The sequence below is a fragment of the Augochlora pura genome, chromosome 11 (genome assembly GCF_028453695.1).
Source record: "Augochlora pura isolate Apur16 chromosome 11, APUR_v2.2.1, whole genome shotgun sequence".
Taxonomy (NCBI): Eukaryota; Metazoa; Arthropoda; class Insecta; order Hymenoptera; family Halictidae; genus Augochlora; species Augochlora pura.
In genome coordinates, this window is record NC_135782.1 from 18,003,234 (window position 1) to 18,024,648 (window position 21,415).

Below are 21,415 nucleotides of genomic sequence, written 5' to 3' on the forward strand. Positions count from 1 at the left end.
TATCAATTATGACGGGATCGCGCATCGATTGAGACGAAACGGCCGGCTCGTTTTTATCGGGTTTCTCATTATCGACGGCCACTCGCTTCGATACGGCGACCACTCGGCCACCGTCGCCGTTACGGCAGCTCGCCGCGACTCTCGTTTTATTTCGTCGCCGTCTTATTCACGTTTTTTACCGGACCTATTATGTTCTTGCGAACCTCGGCTCGAGCCGCGGCGGTCATTTAGAAAATAAAAATAAAAAAGACAGCGGCGCGCTCGCGTGCAATGATGCGGCGACGCACGCAGATTTAACACGATGAATTCTAATTTCAGTAACACGCGTGTTGCGCAACGTGGTTGCACCGCCCGTCGACGATTCTAATTCTTCGTCCGATGCTTTGACAGTTTTTTCGAGCCGTGGAAAATGCAAGGATAATTTTTTGCAATGATGACAGTTAGTAATATAGCAAATTTTAGATTGTATGCTGTCAGGTGTCCATGTCTATTTAATATTTTTATTAAATAGAAAATTAAATAGAACCAATTACTGAGATTATATCAACGATAATAATCCAATGCTGCGACTTGAACTATTGTTACTTGCGTTCAGGTGGGACTATTTTCATGAAACTTAGCTTAAATTAAAACTGAAAGTGTCTACTTTAATACCTAGTAACTTATATTATATAAAAAATTCCCAGGATAGAAGCCAGAGAATTTTTCCAAGACTATAGATCGTTTAACGCGTAGACGCGTTTTGCGTAAAGCTGGAGCAATTCTGGCTCGCAGAAGTCAGCGCGGACACAATATGCCGTAATCCGGGACCTAAATCAGCTCATTAATTTTCATTCTTTCACGTGGGACGATAAAATCTGTTACGTCTGAGAGAGACAGAAAAAGAGAGAGAGGGAGGGGGGTACGAGGTACACGTACGTGATCCACATCAACGCGTGACAGAATGAGAATTTCTTTTGCGGCTCTGTGATCTATAGTCGCTATAAACGCATCGGGAAACGTGCGTGTATCTGTATGCGTGACACGGTGAATCCGCGCGCGCTGTGCTGCCCGACGCGTTTCTATTTAACGCTTCATAACGAGACTAACCCGTTAAATACAAGAGGCTCGCACGGGTAAATGAGGCATTTATTTAATTTTATGATGTGTCGCGGGGTTCCGTTTGCCGTGTTCCAGCATTGTTCCGTCCGTTGTTTTCACACCGCGTTATAATCGTCGATTGTTTCGGGCTTGGTCTGGCCTCAGGTGCATACGCGTACGTACATGCATATCCAGCTGCGGAGAACAGTTGCTCGCGATGATAATGATACGTAAATTAACCGGGGAGAACCGCGGGACCCGAATTCGGTTGCAATTAGGGACGCCTGAATCCGGATTCGATCGCCTGTGTAGACAGTGGAACGAGTTTCGACGTGCTAAATACTACGAGATTAGATTCGGATTAGATTATAGAGATAACAGAGGCGACGCGGTGGTTTGAAGTGGAGGTGACTGATCTGGGATTTCCGGATACTAAATGGCTACTGGATCATGTATGAAAGGATAGTGATCATGGATATGTCACTTGGATATGTTCTTATTTATAGAGTTCTCTAGATTGATAACGTGTCTTAATTTAATAGAGGCTTTCAGCTGGATAGGACCCTCTAGATTGCTAGAGTCTGCTCAGTTGATGGAGGCCTCTAGCTAGATAGAGTTCTCTATTAACATAGGAGTCTCTACCAGCTAGAGGTAGCTCTATCCAGCTAGAGGGCTCTATCTACTTAGGAGTTTTTACCAAAATTAGAGGATCCTATCCAACTAGAGGCCTATATCAAATTAGGAGACTCTATTAATCTAGACGTCTCTATTCAGCTAGAGGCCTCTATAAAATTAGGCAAAAGAGCTCCTAGGTTCGTAAAGTACTTTGAACTCATAGAGTTCTCTAGCTCTAAAACGGTCTCTAAATCAATAAAATCCTCTACGTCCACAGAGTCTCCAAGGTCCAAAGAAGTCACCAGATCCAAGAGACCCCTAAATTAGCATTGCTACGTCCTCCACGACTCCAGTCTCTTTACCAACGTCCCTCTATCAGTCGACCATCGCCCTAAACCAGACTCCCAGAGTTTCCCTTCGCGCTAGGCCTCGCTCTAGAATTTTACGATCGCTTTCCTCATCGCGGAACCACCGTCCGCCACGTTTCCAGATTCCGGCGAACATACTTGCGCGCGAGCGAGCTCATACGACCATAAACGCAGGCTCGCGTTGCCGTGTACGTGCTTGCGTGGCCGCGTCGCGTCGACGCCAAGTTCGCGCGTATGCTAAAGCACGATTCGCTTTCGAAATAAATCGATAAGATCTCGCTCGGAACAGATTTCAAATTAATGTCAATGCACACCGCGCACGCGGTCGGCTCTTATTAATGCGCGCGGCGTATGGGTTGTTCTAACGTTATGACTGTTTCATGCAAAGCGGACGTTTCGCGTGTGCACCGCTCCTCCGTTCGTCGTTGTACGTTGCTGCGATACCAATTAGATGGTAGACCCCTCGATTTTCTGGAAACTGGTTGCCCCGGACGTTGGACATCGGAGACGTGTCGGCGAAATATTAGATTGCATCGTTTCACCGTGTTACTACACGAATTTTCTACGGTAACCTAACGCACACCTAACGCGAGCGGTTATGATCTAAGAGTTATGCTCTCACGGCTGTATCGTAAGTACTGTAGTCTTACAGTAGTACCCTTTCACTTAGATAGTTGCGTATGGAATTGGACAGCCTGATGGAGACCTAACATAGACCTAACAGAGACCTAACCGAGTTTGACGTAACTAAGCGTCTGCCCTGCAGATTTCCCTCGCGTAAAAAAAAGACCTATCCGAGACCTAACCCAGACCTAACCCAGACCTAACCGAGGCCTAACCCCGACCTAATCGAGACCTAACCTAGATCTCTATCAATATTTATAGCGCTCTAGATATTCGAAAAGAATCCTCGACAATTAATTTACGAATGAATTAACTCAATTTTAGTCTAGGTGAAAGCGTCAATTAAGAACTAATCTAGACCTAACCTAGACCTAACCAGTATATTTCTAATATCCCAGATATTTAAAGGAAATTACCCAGTTCACTTTTACTCCGTTTAACTTATACATTTGACACTTTAATCGAGGATATTATCGCTCAAAATTAATTCCACGAAGTCCTCGCATATTTAACCAGAGATTCAAGGAACGTCCACTAAAATTCCTCGCGATGATGTTTGTGAAAACGGCTTTCCAGGAAGGCTCGGCCAAGCTGCTCTCATGACGGCGTCGAAACGGTGTTCCGCGTACCATTAGCGACGGTTTCACTTCGACCGGCGGATCCCTCCGATTCGATCGATCGATCCATCGACAGGCGACGGACACCGGTGGCCGTCGATGAATCGATCAACGTCGTTCATTCTCGCGCGAGGCCCGTTATTCCGGCAATTTTCTTTTTCATCGATCGAACACGAAATGATACACCGGTTTCTTTCGCCAGCGTTGTTAATTAAACTAATTGCCGTTGGCGACTGTTCGGCTCATCATCGACGTAGAAAGTAGTATGCTGGACATATTTTATCACGGACGTCGATCACGTTGAAAACGTTATCGCCTCGCCGGGACCCCAGCTGGCGGTGAGGAGACTTCGCCGGAATTAATCTATGGAATTTAATCGTTGGTTTCTACGTTCCTTTTTTTCAATCGCAAACAATGGGAATAATCTTGATTTTGGTTTAGTTGGGAAGGGTTAATCTGTCAAGTTCATTGTACGTTGATAATGGCGTTTTAGGTAGGGAGAATTAATCTGTCTGGATTTTTATTTGTTGTTTAATTGCATCTGGATTGGTAGAATTAATCTATTAGGTTCATAAAGTGTTATACACCTCCGTCTATTTAGGAAAAATTAATCTGTCAAGTTCAATTTATATTGTCCACCTTCATCTATGTTGGCAGAATTAATTTATCACATTAATTCTCCTTTGACAATATTATTCTATCAAGCTTGTTCCTTCTTATCCACATATATCTACTTCCCAGATATTAATCTGCCAAATTAACTCTATATTACTAATATTGTTCTACTTAAACAGAATTAATCTATCAAGCTTTCTATTCATCGTCCATTCGCATCTACCATTTTAATATTAATCTATCAAGTTAATTCTCCAATATTATTCTACCTCGACAAGATTAATCTATCAAATTAACTCTATATTACTAATATTATTCTACTTAGACAGAATTAATCTCTGAATCTTCTATTCATCGTCTACTTGCATCTGCGTTTGTAGAATTAATCTATCAAGTCAATTCTCCATTTCCAATATTATTCTACACCCACAGGATCAATCTCATTCTCCTTAACCCCATACATCTGCTCCCCCCATATTAATCTATCAAATAAATCCTACGCAACCAATGCTCTCCATCTCAGACAGAATTAATCTACGAAGCATGTTCGTCACTCTCCTATCATAATTCGTGATCCTCAGCCGTTCGTCGCTCTCCTATCATCCTCAGCCGTTCGTCGCTCTCCTATCATCCTCAGCCGCTGAATGAGACATCGTTCCCCGCCTCAGCGACGTTCCGTACACAATTCATTTGCGAGATTTTTCAGCGGCGATGCACTCGGCTTGCTCTTCTAATTTTAACTGGCTCCGATTTAGCAATCGCGTACGCCGCGCCGTTGCAAGCGTGTTTGCCGCTCCGTTATCAGCGATAACGCCACCAGTCCGCCGCGAAATTCCGTATCGAGGAGCTAGCGGCGGCTCGTGCTTCGCGATAACAGCGTCCGCGCGCCGTGTTAACCCTTTACCGTACCATTTTCTTTGCAATCATTCGAATATTAATAATTGCAAATAATTCGAATATTTTCGATCGCACGGAAAAAAGGAATTTTATAATCGTTACGTGCTCACGTCGAATGTTTAAATATTGGTGACGAGAGAATAGAAGTGGCATTCCTTGTTAACTTTTTCGGGCATGGTGGAATTAAAAACGTCCCACCTTTTTGATAATGCATTGTGAGACATTTTTATACCCCCATTTTTCACGTGGAGCACCCGTGTGTGTTGCTTATTGCAGGCTCGGTGTGTTGCTTATTGCAGACTAGTGTGTGTCTGTGTCTGTGTGAGACGCGGTGCCGAACGCGATATTCGCCGGCGTTTTGTCTCGCGGATATCGCCGCGACTGCCACGGCAGTCTTCAAGGCGAAAGGAGAAGGAAGGCCAGATAAGGTAATGTCCTGGGCAATGGTACATGTGCTTTCGTTCACACGCGGATACCGGCCTCCCCTCGGTCTCCGCCCCCCCCCCCCTCCTCGGGGCCCTCGATCGTTATCTACCCTGTCCCCGTATAACACAATTATTTGCACCGGTAGTACGACTGGCCGAGTTCCATGCAGATATCTATTTCGACATGTCACTGGCCACGGTAATGTTAATGCACAGCTAGAGAGAGAAAGAGAGAGAGAGAGTGGAACGGGAAATATGTAACGTGTCTTTACGGCCGCCGCGTCAAACCTGCTGGAAAACTCGCAATTGTAACAGTATCCACATCGCGTGGCGCAGAGCTCTTAATCATTTTTTCTGGCCGATTATTAGGCTGGGATACTGCGAACCTGGTAATATTGAATCTATTAGTTCAAGAAACACAGTGGTTTTCGATTGTACCTTGTGAAGCTTGTGTGCAGTTTGTGATGGCTGGTTAGGTTCATTTGGTCGAGCGAGTTTTTGTTCTATGTTGGAAATAGGATGAAGGGATCTGAGGAGTTTGTTCTACGTTTTCAATGATCTTCTATGTAGATAGATTGTGTCTATGTATTAATATTAATATTTTTGATACTTTTAACCCTTTGTGGGTAACCCTTAATTCGAGTGGCGACTCTGAGGCACGAGAATCAATTTCGTATACATAAAAGTGCATCTTGTTACGTAGAATGGATATAGTATGAGTCTGGAAAATTATTTCAGATTTATGGTTAAAATGGCAAAGGATGCAAAGGGTTAATATTCTTAATATTCTTAATATCCTTAATATTCTTAATATTTATTCCAATTATTCTAAATATTCTTAATATTTTAAATATTTTAAATATTCTTAATATTCTCAATATTCCTTAATATTCCTAATATTCTCCTTCTATAAATTTTAACAATCTCTTTGCATTGACTGTTCTCAGTTCCTCGACTAGTATCAATTGATCTTGTTTTCTATTATCTACTTTCCTTTAGTAGAATACATTTTTCAAGCTTGTTCTACTGTTATCTTGCTTATCATACTGAAATCTACTACACGTTATCAAGATTCTTAGACGTGGCCAGTATTAAGTTAATCTATCGAGTGTGTTGTACATTGTTTAATTGCATCTACTGTACAAAGATTAATTTATCAACTTTGTTTTTCCGTATCTATATTGTTTTATAGAGAAATAGTGAATTTAATCGAAGGTAGATGATGCCTTTTCTTTATATAGAAATGATTGAATTATGAAGTTAATTTGTTCTTCGTTTTCTATATTCCTCTGCTATATTGTATATTATAGTGTTCACTATTGTAGCATTCTCTATAGTAGCATTCTCTATACTTTTTGTCTGCATTCCTTGCCGTTATAAGCAACGAATGTGCCAAATATTATATTATTTCCTTTACGTTTCTCTTTTACCTTCAATATTATTGTCATAAACAATAGATAATAAAATACACCCAATATTATTTTTTATTGTCTATGTTCCACCTCAACATTTTTCATTGTCATTGCAAAAAATTAACCTACTTAATATCTATATTCCTGCTCTATATTCCTCCGCTATATTCCTTACTCTATATACATACCTCTATATTCCTTCTCTATATTCCTCCTCTATATTCCTCCTCTATATTTCTCCTCTATATTTCTCCTCTATATTCCGCCTCTATATTCCGCCTCTATATTCTTCCTCTATATTCCTCCTCTATATTCCTCCTCTATATTTCTCTTCTATATTTCTACTCTATATTCCTCCTCTATATTTCTCTTCTATATTTCTCCTCTATATTCCTCCTCTATATCCATCTCCTACATTCTTCCCCTACATTCACCACCTACATTCCACCTCAAAAATCACAATCAACAATCAACAATCTATCATAATAAGTCCATCCTACTTCTCACAACCCTTTAATCAACCAAAAGGCACACCCAGCAAAAATCAACCTCCAGCATCAATTTCTCTCCTTAAGCTCAGTTTCTTCCAACCCCCCTTGCAATTTCCATCTACCTCGCTCCCCTTTGCCTTCTACTCCATTTGATTCTCGATCTTGAAGACGGCGATTGCTTGGACGCGGCCCTGGGATTACCATCAGAGGGGGCACCCCGCGGTGCATTTCGCACTTGCAGCTCGGCTCGGTGCAATTATCCGAGGCGGTTGTTGCGCCCGTTGTGGCGCGTGTGCGGCTCAGGCGTCGCCTGCGCCGCGCCGCGCCGCTCGTCTCTCTCGGAACAGGTACAGCTTAGGAGCAGGTCACTTTCGCTCGCCGGGCTCGAACTGTTCCAGTCGTCGCACACGCGTGCTGTGCGCTCCATTCATAAAGGCTATAGAGCCCCGCGTGTTGTACTATGGGGCTCACGCCGCGGGGCCCGCTCGATTCCGTACACCATTTGTCCCGGGCTCTTTTTCCACGGAGCGAATGTGGTTCCAGCCGGGGACCGGCGAAACTTTCATTCAATGAATTCGAGCCGCCGCCGGTTCGTTAACAAACCGAACCACCTTTAATTTACACCTGGCCTCCGCTCATTCCGGGCCATTAGAGACCGAGGAAATGAAAGCTGCTCGATGGGGAAGCTCGTGGGAAATTCTATTGACGAGATATTTGTTTCGTTTATTTATAATTTCATTGAAACAACTATCAGAAAATTATAGTTAATTTTTAGTATTTTATGGTATAATTTTTTGTCTAAGGGAGGTCTTTGTATTTTGTTTTATTGCGATATTAATTGGAAAACTTCTTTCTGTGATTTTTCATGTATTTGTTCTATATTTAGCATTGTTTGTGATTTTTTAATACGCAACTCTTTTTTGTACAATTTTCTATGTCATTTTTCATTCATTTCATATTTATTAAAAAATATATTTATTAAAGAATTTTCCACTAAAACGTTCTACAAATTTTATTTAAATCTCCAGACCACTGCAGTATAATGCATTATCTTCTACCATATACTATCAACTATATTTAAATTGCATATATTTAATTGCATTGTCCGGCCCCGATTAATGACTGACGTTCGCACGGGACACCCAGTAGAATCAGCAGCCATGGTCAGACGGCGTTTATTCGTTAAGCGCGAGGTTTCGTAACCTTTCAATTAAGAGTCGTGGAGTAGAGCGCAACGCGGCCGTGGCGCAGCGGACCGGCCCTCTCTCGAGGTGCGGTGACCAAAGGGTAGACAGCTCCGCGATCGGTGCCGTCGTATTTTAAACGAAGATCCCGCGCGATGATTTAGGATCGAGATCGATAAGGCGCGATGCCCGTCGACGCCTCGCCGGGATCCCCGGCTTTATCGGCGGCGCATCGTCAGGGTGTTTGTCCCACGATAAAACCGGCTGACAGCGATCGATTGACGGCTAGATCGATAAATCCGCCTCCCCCTTTGGATCACGCGGACGCGCGCGCGCGTTTCTTTCGAGAGAGAGATATACGGCCCTCGGATTATTAATGAACGGCTGATGCGTTTCCTGTGCTCGCGTTTAGGCGGACTCTAAAATTAGATCAATACATTTTCGTCCATCACACTCGGATAAATGCTTTTTTATATCCAGCGTCGATTTTGACAATGTTTGACATTGTTTTATATATGTTTGAAGCTGTTTGAGGGTTGTACGATTTTTTAATTTATTATTTCGTTCAATTTTTTAGATCATTTGGAGCTTTAAATATTTTTAAAAATTTTAGTATAATCGTTGGGTTAACTAGAGTCTTGGTGAACGTATGGACTTTTTAGATTGAACGTGTTTGAAGATGTTTGATGGTCATATGATTTTATAATTCCTTCAGCTGTTAAATTCTAGCGATGTTTTCCTGTCTTATCTATTTTTAAAGATTTTAATAAATTCGTCAGAGTGCCAATTTAAAGTTTGACAATGTTTGAAGTTGCATAAAGCAAAATTACTTTCTTACTATCTCTACATATATATTTTACGAAGTACCATCCAAGCAAAATCAGGTTCAATACGTAATGTTTGCCACTGTTTGAATATGTTTGATGAACGAACTCTACACTCTCCTGACAAAAATCATTTCTCCAATTTTTACTACCAATAAAATCTCATCAACATAACATAATTAATACATCGCCAGTCACAATAGTCTATAATAAATATAATAATTAATTACCACTCCTAATTATCACAAATCGACGCACCTGGATCAAAGTTCAATAATTTCATCAGAACTGCCTCATAGAAATTCGTCGGTGTTGCAAAAGCGATCCGGCACTTTGATCGCGCGACGAATAAAAATATATATAATCCGCGCGAAGCGTGACCAGCGTCATTCGATTATTTAAGAAGTGGACGCGCTTACGCAACCGGCCGCGCACATAATTTCTTCTGCACACCGGGCACAAGTCTCGGTAGCCGGTGCGCGGAGAGTATAAGCCGGCCCCTGTACCGCGACGGGAACTTTCCTACGGTGAACTCTCGTTGTAACTTTTATTACGCTTCATTAGAACTTCTATTACACGCGCGAAATTCAACAAAACTCGAGCGGGGACGGCCGCGGCACTAGGAAGTGGCCTAAGCGTTTTAGATCGCCGGTGAGTTCGTACGTCGTGGACTGGTTACTGACGTGTCTATAATAGCGCACCTTTCTCTCTCTTTTTTGCTCTAGAGTACTCTATATTTTTTCTGGAGTGCTCTTTCTTCTCTAGAATGCTCACTCTTTTTTTCTAGAGCGCGTTCTTTTTTTCTAGAGTACCCTCTCTTTTTTCTAGAGTATTTTCTCGTTTTTCTAGAGCGCTCTCTTTTTTTCTAGAGTGCTCTTTCTTTTTCTCTACAGTGCTTCTTTTCGCACTCTTCTCTTCTCTTGGGTGCTCCTTCTCTTTTTCACTCTTTCTCTCTGTCTCTCTCTTTCCTGGTGCTCCTGTCGTCCATTTCCGTGAGTCACCGAAACGCCGTAAAAGTTGCGGTCGCCTAAGTTTTATCGCAATGTTAGGTGAACGCTCGGAAACATTATCTAGCGCGTAAACTCCCGGCGCTCGTGTAAACAGCTAACTTTTTATCGCTCGCGAAGAAGCGCCTCGAACGATAGCACGAATCGGTTGGAAACCGTAGAAATTGTAGGCGAGGCATTTCTAACTATTTCTCGAATTATTTTGTATAATTATTCGTCATTCGTCGGAAATTATTCTGAATTATTTCTATCGCAAATTAAAATTGTAGAGAATTTTTAATAGAAACGCAAATAAAAATCCCACACTGTGGTAGATTTTTTAATAGTAATTTTAGGTATAGTTGATTGTTAATAAAAATTTAAATAGAAATTTTAAAAGTCCAAGAATTTGTATTTTTCAACTATTGCAATTGCAATTGAATATAATCTACGAGCTTTACCTTGCATTTTAGACTGCATCCAAAGTGCAACCATATGATTGCAGTATTCTACGTTTTCTTAGACGAAGTTCCTGGTGTCTTTTCGCCGTCGTAGTTAGGCGATCTGTTAGGCGACACCCTGCACGATCATCTCGACTTAGCGTTCGATCCTCGTCGCCACGATCTCGCGTTATGCGAGCGCATACGAATTGCATTACGGTCGCAGGAGCGCAAGGGCTACCGTTACCGGACCGCCGTGAAAGTGCACCAACGAAAGTGCGAATACCAATGCGGTTTTCGCACTGGCTGTGTACGAATTGTTTGCACGGTATTATGCGTGCCGGATCTAGAATTCACCGTTAACGTAGATCGTTTCCTCGAGACAACGGCCGCCGAAAGGATACGGTCTGCCGTCTAGACGATCCGTGACATTGTCTGACAACATTCAGAATGTTAATTAACTAACATTAGTCAACTGTGATTTTTAATGCAAAATAAAAATTATGTGTTAAAAGAATCAGCGATCTATAAATCTATAAGGCTCGTGGAAATATTCTGTGAACACGTAATAATTTTTATAAATTGGAAAAAGCTCGATAAACAATATTAAAATTTAAGTACACAGGATGATTTGTTAAGTGATTTGCAACAACTTTTTCCTTTGCGAAACTTTTCTACGTCGCTTCGTTTGAGTTATTGATGAATGAAGTTGTTTGATTAAAGAGCTAGCACTCCTGACACCCCGCCCAGTGGCCAATACGGTGTTGCGGTTGCTAGCGAGGGCGGAGCGTCAGCCATACTTTCTGTCTTACTGATTTATTAGGGTTTTTCGTTGATAACTTTTTAACGGGGGCACGTAGAACATTTCTGCAAAGGAAAAAGTTGTTGCAAATTGCTTGGGGAATGCAGCTATGCACTTCAATTTTAATGCAACCCATATTAATTTATAAAAATTGTTATAAATCTACAGATAAAAATTCATATTCGTTTAATTCTCATTTTTTACATCATTGTAGGTAATTTATATAAATATTTTTTTAATAGTACTTTTTAGACACCCAGTATGCTCTAGAATCTCCAAATGTTTTATTCTATAAACACGTTCCACATTAAAATGTATCAGTCTATTAATACACCTGCAGCAATTACATTACATATCAATAAAAATATAATTTAGTAATACTAATTGCTCTGCTATCCGAACAATCATGTTTGCTCGCTCCATTGCGAGGTAGTCGGCGAAATAAAATGTAAACAGCATCCTCATTAAACGTATCGTCATGCCGATACATACTTGTGGCCGGGAGTGTACGAGCTAATCTGTTGGCGGCGCTGCAAGATTACGAGCCCATCGCGATAATGTGGAGTGGCTAATTTAAAAATCGAGTATCTCATTCAGTTGTACGCTCGTTCCCTTCAATTAGCAATCGTTCTCAACTTCGGAAACATTGTTAGGGGATCTTAATGCTCGGTCGATTTAGCCGGCCGATAAAATCGTTCTCAACGACTCGTAATTAATGCGTTGTAATGCACAGTGGTCTGGAAATAAAATTTCCCGGCCAAAAGTCAATTTCTGCAAAATATAAAAAAACCCTTTTGGTAAAAGATGAAGGTTTTTAAACCTTTTGAAAAAATCTGAAATATTCTAGATGACTTCATGATTAGGTATAGTATTTTAATTAATATTTCAGCGTTGCATAATATTATAATTTTGAGATTTTAATCAACGCTGAAAATAATAATTTTGGCCACCGAAATGGGACTTCCAAGCCGCTGCGGCGAACGCAGGAAAGCCGTTCCTGCAAATTACACGGTGTACTAATAATAAGGAGGCGTGGATAGATCAGATAACACGATTTTCCTTGGATCGATAACGATCTTGTGCAACGACCGCGAAGGAACGTTAATTAATGGACAAAACAGCTGATTGGCTGAGCGCACACCTACTGCGCCCGGTGCCTGGAAAATTGTGAATCTCGAGGATCGGCACCAATTTCCAGGGTTATTAACGCGAGTCGATTATGCCGTGACGAATGGAGCGATTTAAATAAAGACAGGGTTTGCAGGCCCACTCCGGTCTGTCCTGGCCCATTCCGACGAAATCTGGTTCGATATGACCTTATTAGGTTCGAGCCAATCCAGTAAGAAACCAGTCGAATTGGTCCCAAATGGGCCCAATATGATGAGGCCCGATCCGGCTCGATTTGATTTAAACTTGATAAAGCCCAATTTGACTTAAACTTGATCCGACTTGATTTGACTAAAATTTGACAAGGTCTGATTTAACTTATATTCGATTGATTTGACGCAAACTTGATAGGGCCCAATTTTATTTAAACACAATAAGGCCCAATTTCACATAAGCTTGATACGGCTTGATTTGACTTAAACTTGATAATGCCAGATTTAATTTACACTTGATAAGGCCCAATTTGACTCAAAGCCGATAAGACCCAATCAGGCCCAATTCTGCCCAATTCCCAAATCATACGATTTTCTTCGATTATAATTAAGTCCCACCCGGTACATTTTCTCGCCTATCGATCGACCGATCTTCCAGATCGAGGACGATTTCCGAATCCGCGATCTCGTTGAACAAATTCCTGCGCTTTCGAATCGAGCCAATTAGGCGGCGGATGTTCACGTGAACTGATGCTTTTACCAGGAATCGCGGAATCACGGCGAAACAAACTGTTTCCTGCTTTAATTGCGATTTTGATCGTCGTCGTTCGATAACGGGTCGTGCATTATGCTTGTAATTTTTGGTGCACATTCTCCGTTGCATATTTCGAAAATTCCTGATAAATATTCTCACCGTACTATGGTGGCCTTTTTTATTTTTTTAAATGAACTTCCCACGATATGTAGAAAAATCGATGCTTTACAGGTTGCCATATTCGACTGTGTTATAAATCAACCTTAGACTTTTATGCAAAATAAAAATTACCTTGATTAATTACAAGATACAAAATACATATTTATTAATTTTCTTAATGGATCTAATGTTAATTTATCGTAACAAAATATTTTAAAGTTGGATAAACGTTCCCGCTATTTGCCACTTGCTCTGTTCATCTTCCTTTTTGATGACATAAAATCGTCTGTCATAGAAATTGACAAATCACTGTACCAGACCGTATAAATGAAAGCTAATACATTGGCTAAGAGAAGGCGATATTTTTGGAAAAAATCAGCCTCGTGTGCCGTTACTAGTTAAGTATCCCGGGACCGCGCCGACTAATTTCTAATGCAGATCCGCACGTTTGTATGTTGCAGGTGACGTACGCCGAACGGGCCAGTATTCATGCCAGTATGCCAATCAGATGCCAGTAGAGAGCCAGTATCTGTATCTGTTGCTACCTTATACCGATAGCCAATTGATAAGTTTAGATAGTTCCATTTAAATAGTCGACACACACACGCGCGTCCGCGTTTTTTTTCCGTACGTCCGCCGCGAACCTTATCCTAGAGTCAATCCGCCGGCCGATCACGGACGATCCCCCACCCCTACCGTCGTTACCCTTTTGTTCTCGTCGCGACGGTGTTCCCGTCGGATCGATCAAACGTCCGATTTTTCACGATCGTCCCGCCGTCGGTCTGCTCGCGCGATCCGCGCGCGCGCCGCGATTCACACCGAAAGGAAAAGTCCGCGAGAGGCACCCATTGCCGCCGCGAATCCGGACAGTTGTGCGATCGAGTTGTGATTATCGTTGTGAACTGACCGATCGATTTCTCGGCTGTGAAGTGAATCGATACCCGCCCCCCGCCCCCCCTGCACGGAGGAAAAAAGGATCGATACCGGAGAAAGGAAGTGAGCACAGCGTACACAGGCGAGGGCAACGGTGGCTGGAAACGCTGACTTACTTCGAGAGCGCCAACCTGCAATCAAGGTTCATGGTTTTCATGGTGAGTCATCGCCGTCTATTTATGCCCGGTCGAACACCGTCGACGGTTCTTTTCGACCGTGATTCTTCAACCCTTTCGCCAGGAAGGGTCATCCTGTCACTAGGTTCATAAGTCTATCGTTGCTCGTGGACGACTTCGAAAATTATGCGAACAGCGTTGCCAGAGGTTCTCTCAGATGTCACGTGACGTTAGAGGACGCCAGCGTTGAAGACACGTGACCGGTGGCCATCGCGTGACGTCTGAGGACATTGACGGCAACAGTGGTCGCGGTCAGTGGCATGGCGGGTCTACCGGGTGAGCATTATAATTTTAAACTACAACGCGATGTAGAGGCGTTCACATCTTATAGTAGTTCAGAATTGTAATGATCACCCGATAGATCCGCCACGCCGCTGTCAATTACCATAAAATATACCTAATTCCATACACAATTAAGGGAGGTTTAAGTCAAAATTATTCTAATTTCAAAATCGCCTAGAGCTACAAGACAGTTGTTCTAGAGTTATACCTCTAAATCTAGAGCTACAAGACAGTTGCTCTAGAGTTATAGCTCTATAACTAGTGCTACAAGACAGTTGCTCTAGAATTATGACTCTATATCTGGAGCTACAAGACAGTTGCTCTAGAATTATAACTCTTCATCTAGAGCTACAAGCCTTCGGTATCTCCAATAACCTTCTCAAAAACTGCCTTCACGTTTAAATTAATATCTCCGAAACTATTCAAGCTACAGGGTTGCAATTTTTTTCCAGCAATCTAGAAGGATATACCTACCAAAAAAATTGTGTCCCGTTGAAAAACAATATTTTGTCGCAGTAAAGAAAATAAATATATCAAGCTTTATCTCGAGTTTAAAAATTCGAGAAGTCAGACTCAGTTCGCACTTGATTTCTCCTCGTTCCAGTCATCGGTTCGCTGTCGGTCGGCGGCCGATTATGAGTTGACAGTGAACCACCGAGGCCCCGTTACGGCCCCGCGCCGATTTCACGGCAACTTTTCGTCCGTCGCAGGAGGAACGGGAGAACGCACGGTGGCCCGGCGACTTCCGCGAGATATAGCACGCGTCGCACGCAATTTGCATAATGCGACATCGACACTTCGGCCGGGCCAGTGCACTTCGTTTGCCGCAGCACGCGTAATCTTTATACGAAGTCGTATCGTTTCATATCGGGGATCGTCGTGGATTATCGGGAGGCAACGGCGGCCTAAACGGAACGCCCGATAACGGCGAATTCGAGGAACCGAAAACTGTCGCGCGAATGATCGATAAACAAGGACTACCGAAAGCGTCGCGCGGAACTTCTACCATCGCGAGGCAGTTCTTCGCGCAAACATAACCTATACGTAACTCAGAGATAACTGTATCAAGTAGTTAACACAATAGTTTATTTTGAATGGAATCAAAATATTGTACATACATAACCTAGACCCAATACAGACCTAACTGTACGAAGTAATGTTAATACAATGGTTTATCGTGGATATAGTAAACATAACCTTCACTGTAGAAAGTAGCATTAATGCAATAATTATTCTGGATATAATAAGAACATCGCACAGACGTAACTCAGATCAAATACAAAATTTACTGTATTAAATAACATTAATACAGTAGTTTATTTTGGGTACTTCGCGCAGACATAACCTATACGTAACTCAGAATTTACTATACCAAGTAATTAATGCAGTAATTTATTTTGGATGGAATAAAAATTTTGTACAGACATAACCTACACCTAATGCAGACCTAACTGTATGAAATAGCGTGGATACAATAGATTTTTCTAGACATAGTCAGAACATTGATCAGACATAACTTAGAATTAATTTAAAGAATTAATTAAAAGGAAAAGCTGTGGCATTGTTATTATTCAGCTAAATCTGGCTTAAGTATAAGATAGTCCTGGACTAGTATCTTACGTCTAGGTTAGGTCTGAATTTGTTGCATTTTACATCTGTATTAAATCCAAATTAAATCTGGACTAAATAAAAATTAAATCTTGTCTGGTCAGAGGTTATGTCTGGTTTAAGTCCAAGTTAAATCTAATCTTTTATATAACATAATTTATATTATTGTATATTATATCCTCTGCATCCCTTTTAAGTATCTCTTAAACGCAGCTTAAATCGACAGATTTCCATAATTTTGTCCGCCCCACAAGGCCCCGTTTTGTGCCGCAAAACGTCGCCTTGCGCCAAGAGGGCGTCGCCGTATTTAATTTGGCCACGGTCGACACCTACGGCCGGCTTCGGTACAGCGTGTTACGCAAATTGGCCGTCGCCGGTGCGGCATAAACTTTCTTGTTGCGCGGCCCATAATGCGGCGAGCTAATTAAGAAAATCCGGATAAAAGGGCCCGGTGCTGCGGCGCGACGGTCGTCCATGGGACCGAACTTCGCCAGCGCGCCGCTCTGTCTGGTTATTCCTGGCCGGATATTTTCGAGGGTGGGGGCTGTCGGGCCCAGAAACCGAAAGCAGAAGAACGCGGTGGAGAGGGGAGGGGGAGGGGGGGAAGAGGGCGCTCGGTGGGTTACGGGTCAGCCGCGGCGGAGCATTAATAATCGTTTACAATCTTTAAAGCAGGGTGTGGCGAGTGCGTTAACCCTCCTCTTATTCCTCCTCTTCCTTCTGTTCCTCCTACTCCCCCCCCCCCTGCTCCTCTCCATCTCCGGCCCTTTTTTCTTGCCTCGGCTACTCCCGAGAGATGGACCGCGCTGGGCCCAAAACACGAGGAAAAAGTCCCCCGGGCGGCCGCGTTCGTAAACCAGTCGGACGTATATATCGTGGAAAAGGATAATCAATGGCGAAAGGATACGTCGGCCGGGCCCGGTCCGTTTTATCGCGATGACGATTCCATGCGATTTATGCCGGAGTTATTGAAAACGGGGCCCGAAACGGGCCTTGCTGGGGGTCCGCCGACGGCGACCTTAGTAAGACACCATTAACTTTTAATCTTCTTTATCAAATCGCCGGGGCAGGATCGTGGATGCATTCTTTATAGTTTAAACAATTATTTCTCGAAAACTGAACCAAAATGGCGGCCATGTTTTTCGAAAAATTAAAAAATCGACCGGGCAATTCTTTTTGGTTGAGGGGCTATAATAAGGGGTCACTTTAGAGCGCTGTAACTTTGCGAAAAAAATCGTATCCGTGTTTCGTTTTTTTTTACTTAAAGGGGAAGGATTGCACTTTATTTCACCGAAAACGGCATCTATATAACAAATTTTGTCATGTCTGTGCATTTTTTCAAAGTTGACAATCTTAATGGGCTATTATCTTCAGGCAATTTAAAGGGTCACGATGAATAATTTTTAATGCATAGTACTGCACGATAATTAAAATCGAGAAACAGGGTTTGAAAGTAGAGGCTTCAAGTTTTAATTTAAAAAAAGTTTCATCATCCTACGATGACTTTTCACAGAGTTATCGTCATTGAAAGTTGACCAAGTTTTACTCAAAATTTACCTTTTTCCGAAATAAGATTTTTCGCGAAAATTGCACTTTGTTCCATTTATAATACTTCTTATCAATTATTGTAAATATTTTCCCTTCAGATTAGTATAAACATTAGAACACCCCGTATATAACAGCCCAAATTAACATAAAATTTGTACCGCTAATTATGCGCGAGAGCGACGAAAGGCACAGTAATTGAGACACCATTAACTCGTGCCCCAAAAAGATTTCGCGAAATCGCGAAAGAATTTCGAGGGATCTTGAATCGACAGCTCTCGGCACTCTGCGCAAATCCTCCTGCGGCGTTTAACGCGCGGTTTAGTGCACTTAGCCGGCAGGCTCGTGCTGGCGTCTTGTATCATTCGCGGCGCGGGAAGCGCGTGTATCAGCGTCCTCGTTCGCCGATAAAGCGAATTTACGGGGCGTGCTGTGTTCGTTATCCGGAGTGCGGGGCGTTTAGATACGGCGATGGTTCATTTCGGAAGTAGAGGCGAGGATTAAAACTGAGAAATTAACGTCGCCGCGTGTGGAAAAACTCGACAAACCGGTATCGGGCCGCGCGGGGCAGCGCCTGTGAATTTCGCGGTGCTACCACTGCCAGACCACCGCCGAATAAACATTCTGAAGTTGCAGCCCGGTAAACATGTTTATCTCGGCCCGTATTTATTTAATAGCACGTTTTCGCTCGGCCGACGCGACGCCCGGGGATGCCGCGTATTCCTAAAATCCGAGTACACGGGCAGAGTGGTACAGTGTGCGCTAAATTGGGGACGGTTTGAGCCATCGTTCTTGGGTCTTTACGCTAAGTGGTACTATTATACACAGTGATACAATTATATACAATGATATAATTAAATAAAATGATATAATTAAATAGCATGGTACAATTAAATGCTACAATAAAATTAAATACAGTATTACAATATAATACAGATTGCTCAATTCAGGCGGAACGCGTGTTCGACAATCGTTGACAAAGATCGAAGCAAATTCGCGGTCGTAAGGCCCAGAAATTCCTGGGCCCCTTTCCACGACGGTGCATTATTAACGACGTCGATAAATATGCGCGTTTCTTTTTCGCAAGTGCGACGAATCGGCGATCCGGGGCGCGTCCGAGGACCCCGGGCCCCGGGGCCCAAGGGTCCCGGAGACTCGGGCCCCCGGGCCCGAGAAAAAAATTCCCCCCCTGAAGGAACTTGTTCGGCGAGCACGTGTGTGCCCCTATCGGTTCTCCCGTGAAAATCGGTCGTCGGCCCCGCGGTCGCCACTACCAGGCCCCGTCGCTCTACCATTAGGCCCTCCGCCACCTGCAGCGACGAATCAGCATATTTAGCGTCGAACCGAATTTAATAGAGCCAGTCGGTCCGGCATGCATCAACGGTTGCACTCGCCGGACGCATCAATAACGCTCCGGGGCCCGATTCAGGGCCCCGTGGGCCGTTTTTCTTGATCAATATTGAATTTGGGTGATTCCTTTTTTTTAGCTAGTAGAGTTACTTTCCTTTTTTATAGCTAGTAGGGTTATAGCATCGATAATAATGCAATGCTGCGACTTGAACTACTGTTACTTGCGTTCAGGTGGGGCTATTTTTACGAAACTTAGCTTAAATTGAAGCTGAAAGTGTCTTCTTTAAGACCTAGTAATTTATATTGTATAAAAATTGCTGGGCTATTCAGGAAAAATAAATAGAGCCAATTACAGAGATTATAGCATCGTTAATGATGCAATGCTGCAACTTGAATTATTGTTACTTACATTCACGTAAGACTATTTTGATGAAATTTAGCTTAAAATAAAGCTGAAAGTGTCTACTTTAAGACCCTGTAACTTATATTGTATCAAAATGGCCGAGGTGTTCAGGACAAATTATTAGAGCCAATTACTGAGATTATAGCATCGATAATAATGCAATGCTGCGACTTGAACTACTGTTATTTGCGTTCAGGTGGGGCTATTTTTATGAAACTTAGCTTAAATTGAAGCTGAAAGTGTCTACTTTAAGACCTACTAACTTATATTGTATTAAAATTGCTGGGCTATTCAGGAAAAATAATAGAGTTAGGCAGTTTGCAATAATATAAATATAACAACTTTAAGACAGTTTTGGCCACCTGGAACGAGTTTTAAGACCACTGTGCACCGGTTGCATTAAATGCAATCATCGCGGCAGCCTGTGTTACGAATTCAAGCCGCGTCCTCCTTCGATCCTCTCCGTTCCTTGATACGCTTATGGCGCTAAACGCATTTGCATCACGCCACGCATAACAGCGCGTGCCGTCTCGCTTATCGGATGCCGTGACCTTCTGCCGGCGGGCGTTCTGTTTTCACGCGGTTCCGCGCGAGGCGATGAACAACAATCGCTTCCTTGATCCCGCTCGGACTAGACGCGATCTTGACCCTGGTCGAACGGTCACGATGTCGCGAAAAATTTGCGTGCAATGGGTGACGCTAACCCTAGATAACCGAGCCATTCTCTGGGCGACGTTGTTGGACTTGGTCCTCGCATTAAACGCGGAACAGTGGCAACGCTGCGAATAGTTGCAATTTATTCGTGGAAAATATGTATTTATTTCGCTGTTTGAATAGACGATTTCTATTTTGCATCGACATTTATCGTTCGCGATAATTGTAGATAAATGGAAAAATAGAGCAAACAAAAAATAGGAAGTAATTTAAATTATTGTTGCATTATTTTTAACTGAATGGAATAATTAAGAGAAGACAAATAGAAATGGAGTAAGAATGAAATAAACAATTATTGGAGATCGGAGGAACGATATAAAACACCAACGAGGCTCTAAAACCAGAAACCTGAAATTTCGCCAGGGAGACGAGTCGGTCGGTCGGGCGCCGTTCGTCCACGGAATTCCCTCGGCCGTCCTTCCGGGTCTCTCCTCGCCGGACAATAGAATTTCATTGGCCGCGATAAAACTCGAGCGTGGCCGGGCAGCTCGCGCCTCGAATATGAAAATCACGTGGGCGCCCGATAACGTTCCGAGTAACGCAACATTAAACGTTATTTGTGCTCGGCCTATACTGTGTACGCTCTAAAGTGCACCATAAATATCGATATTACTCGGCGCTGCGTCGCCGTGGCAAGTCAATAAAAATTGCCTTTCGTCACAAATGAACGTTTATCGGTCGTATATCTCCGGCTAGCGCGTGACGGGGGCAGCGAATGCCCCCGGAATAAATTCCGCCGAAGGGCGGAGACGCGGCCTAACGACCGCCGACTTCTTCTCTCAGGACATTGTTTCGTAGCTCTTTCCACGGGGATGATTCATCGCTACCTAGGCGACTCTATCTCAGGGGATATCTTGAGGACGGTCGACGACAGCCAACCTGCTAGGCTAAGTCATGGCTTTGCTGACGTTTGGGTTCATTCGAGGTGGTTTGGGTTAAATCGAGTTATTTTGGCTTTTCGGATTTATCTGGAATTTATTTGGAATTTATTTCGGATTTATTTGGGATTTA

The 21,415-nt window shown here is 42.9% G+C and overlaps 1 protein-coding gene across 1 annotated transcript in view; it reads left to right on the forward strand.

The window, feature by feature from the left end:
* Positions 1-21,415, forward strand: part of LOC144476782 (uncharacterized) — a 454,423-nt gene that overhangs the window by 13,155 nt on the left and 419,853 nt on the right. The window contains exon 2 of the mRNA XM_078194008.1: positions 13,855-14,484. Within this exon, the coding sequence (XP_078050134.1) occupies positions 14,473-14,484 (12 nt within the window). The 5' untranslated portion in view covers positions 13,855-14,472. The remainder of the gene's footprint in view (positions 1-13,854; positions 14,485-21,415) is intronic.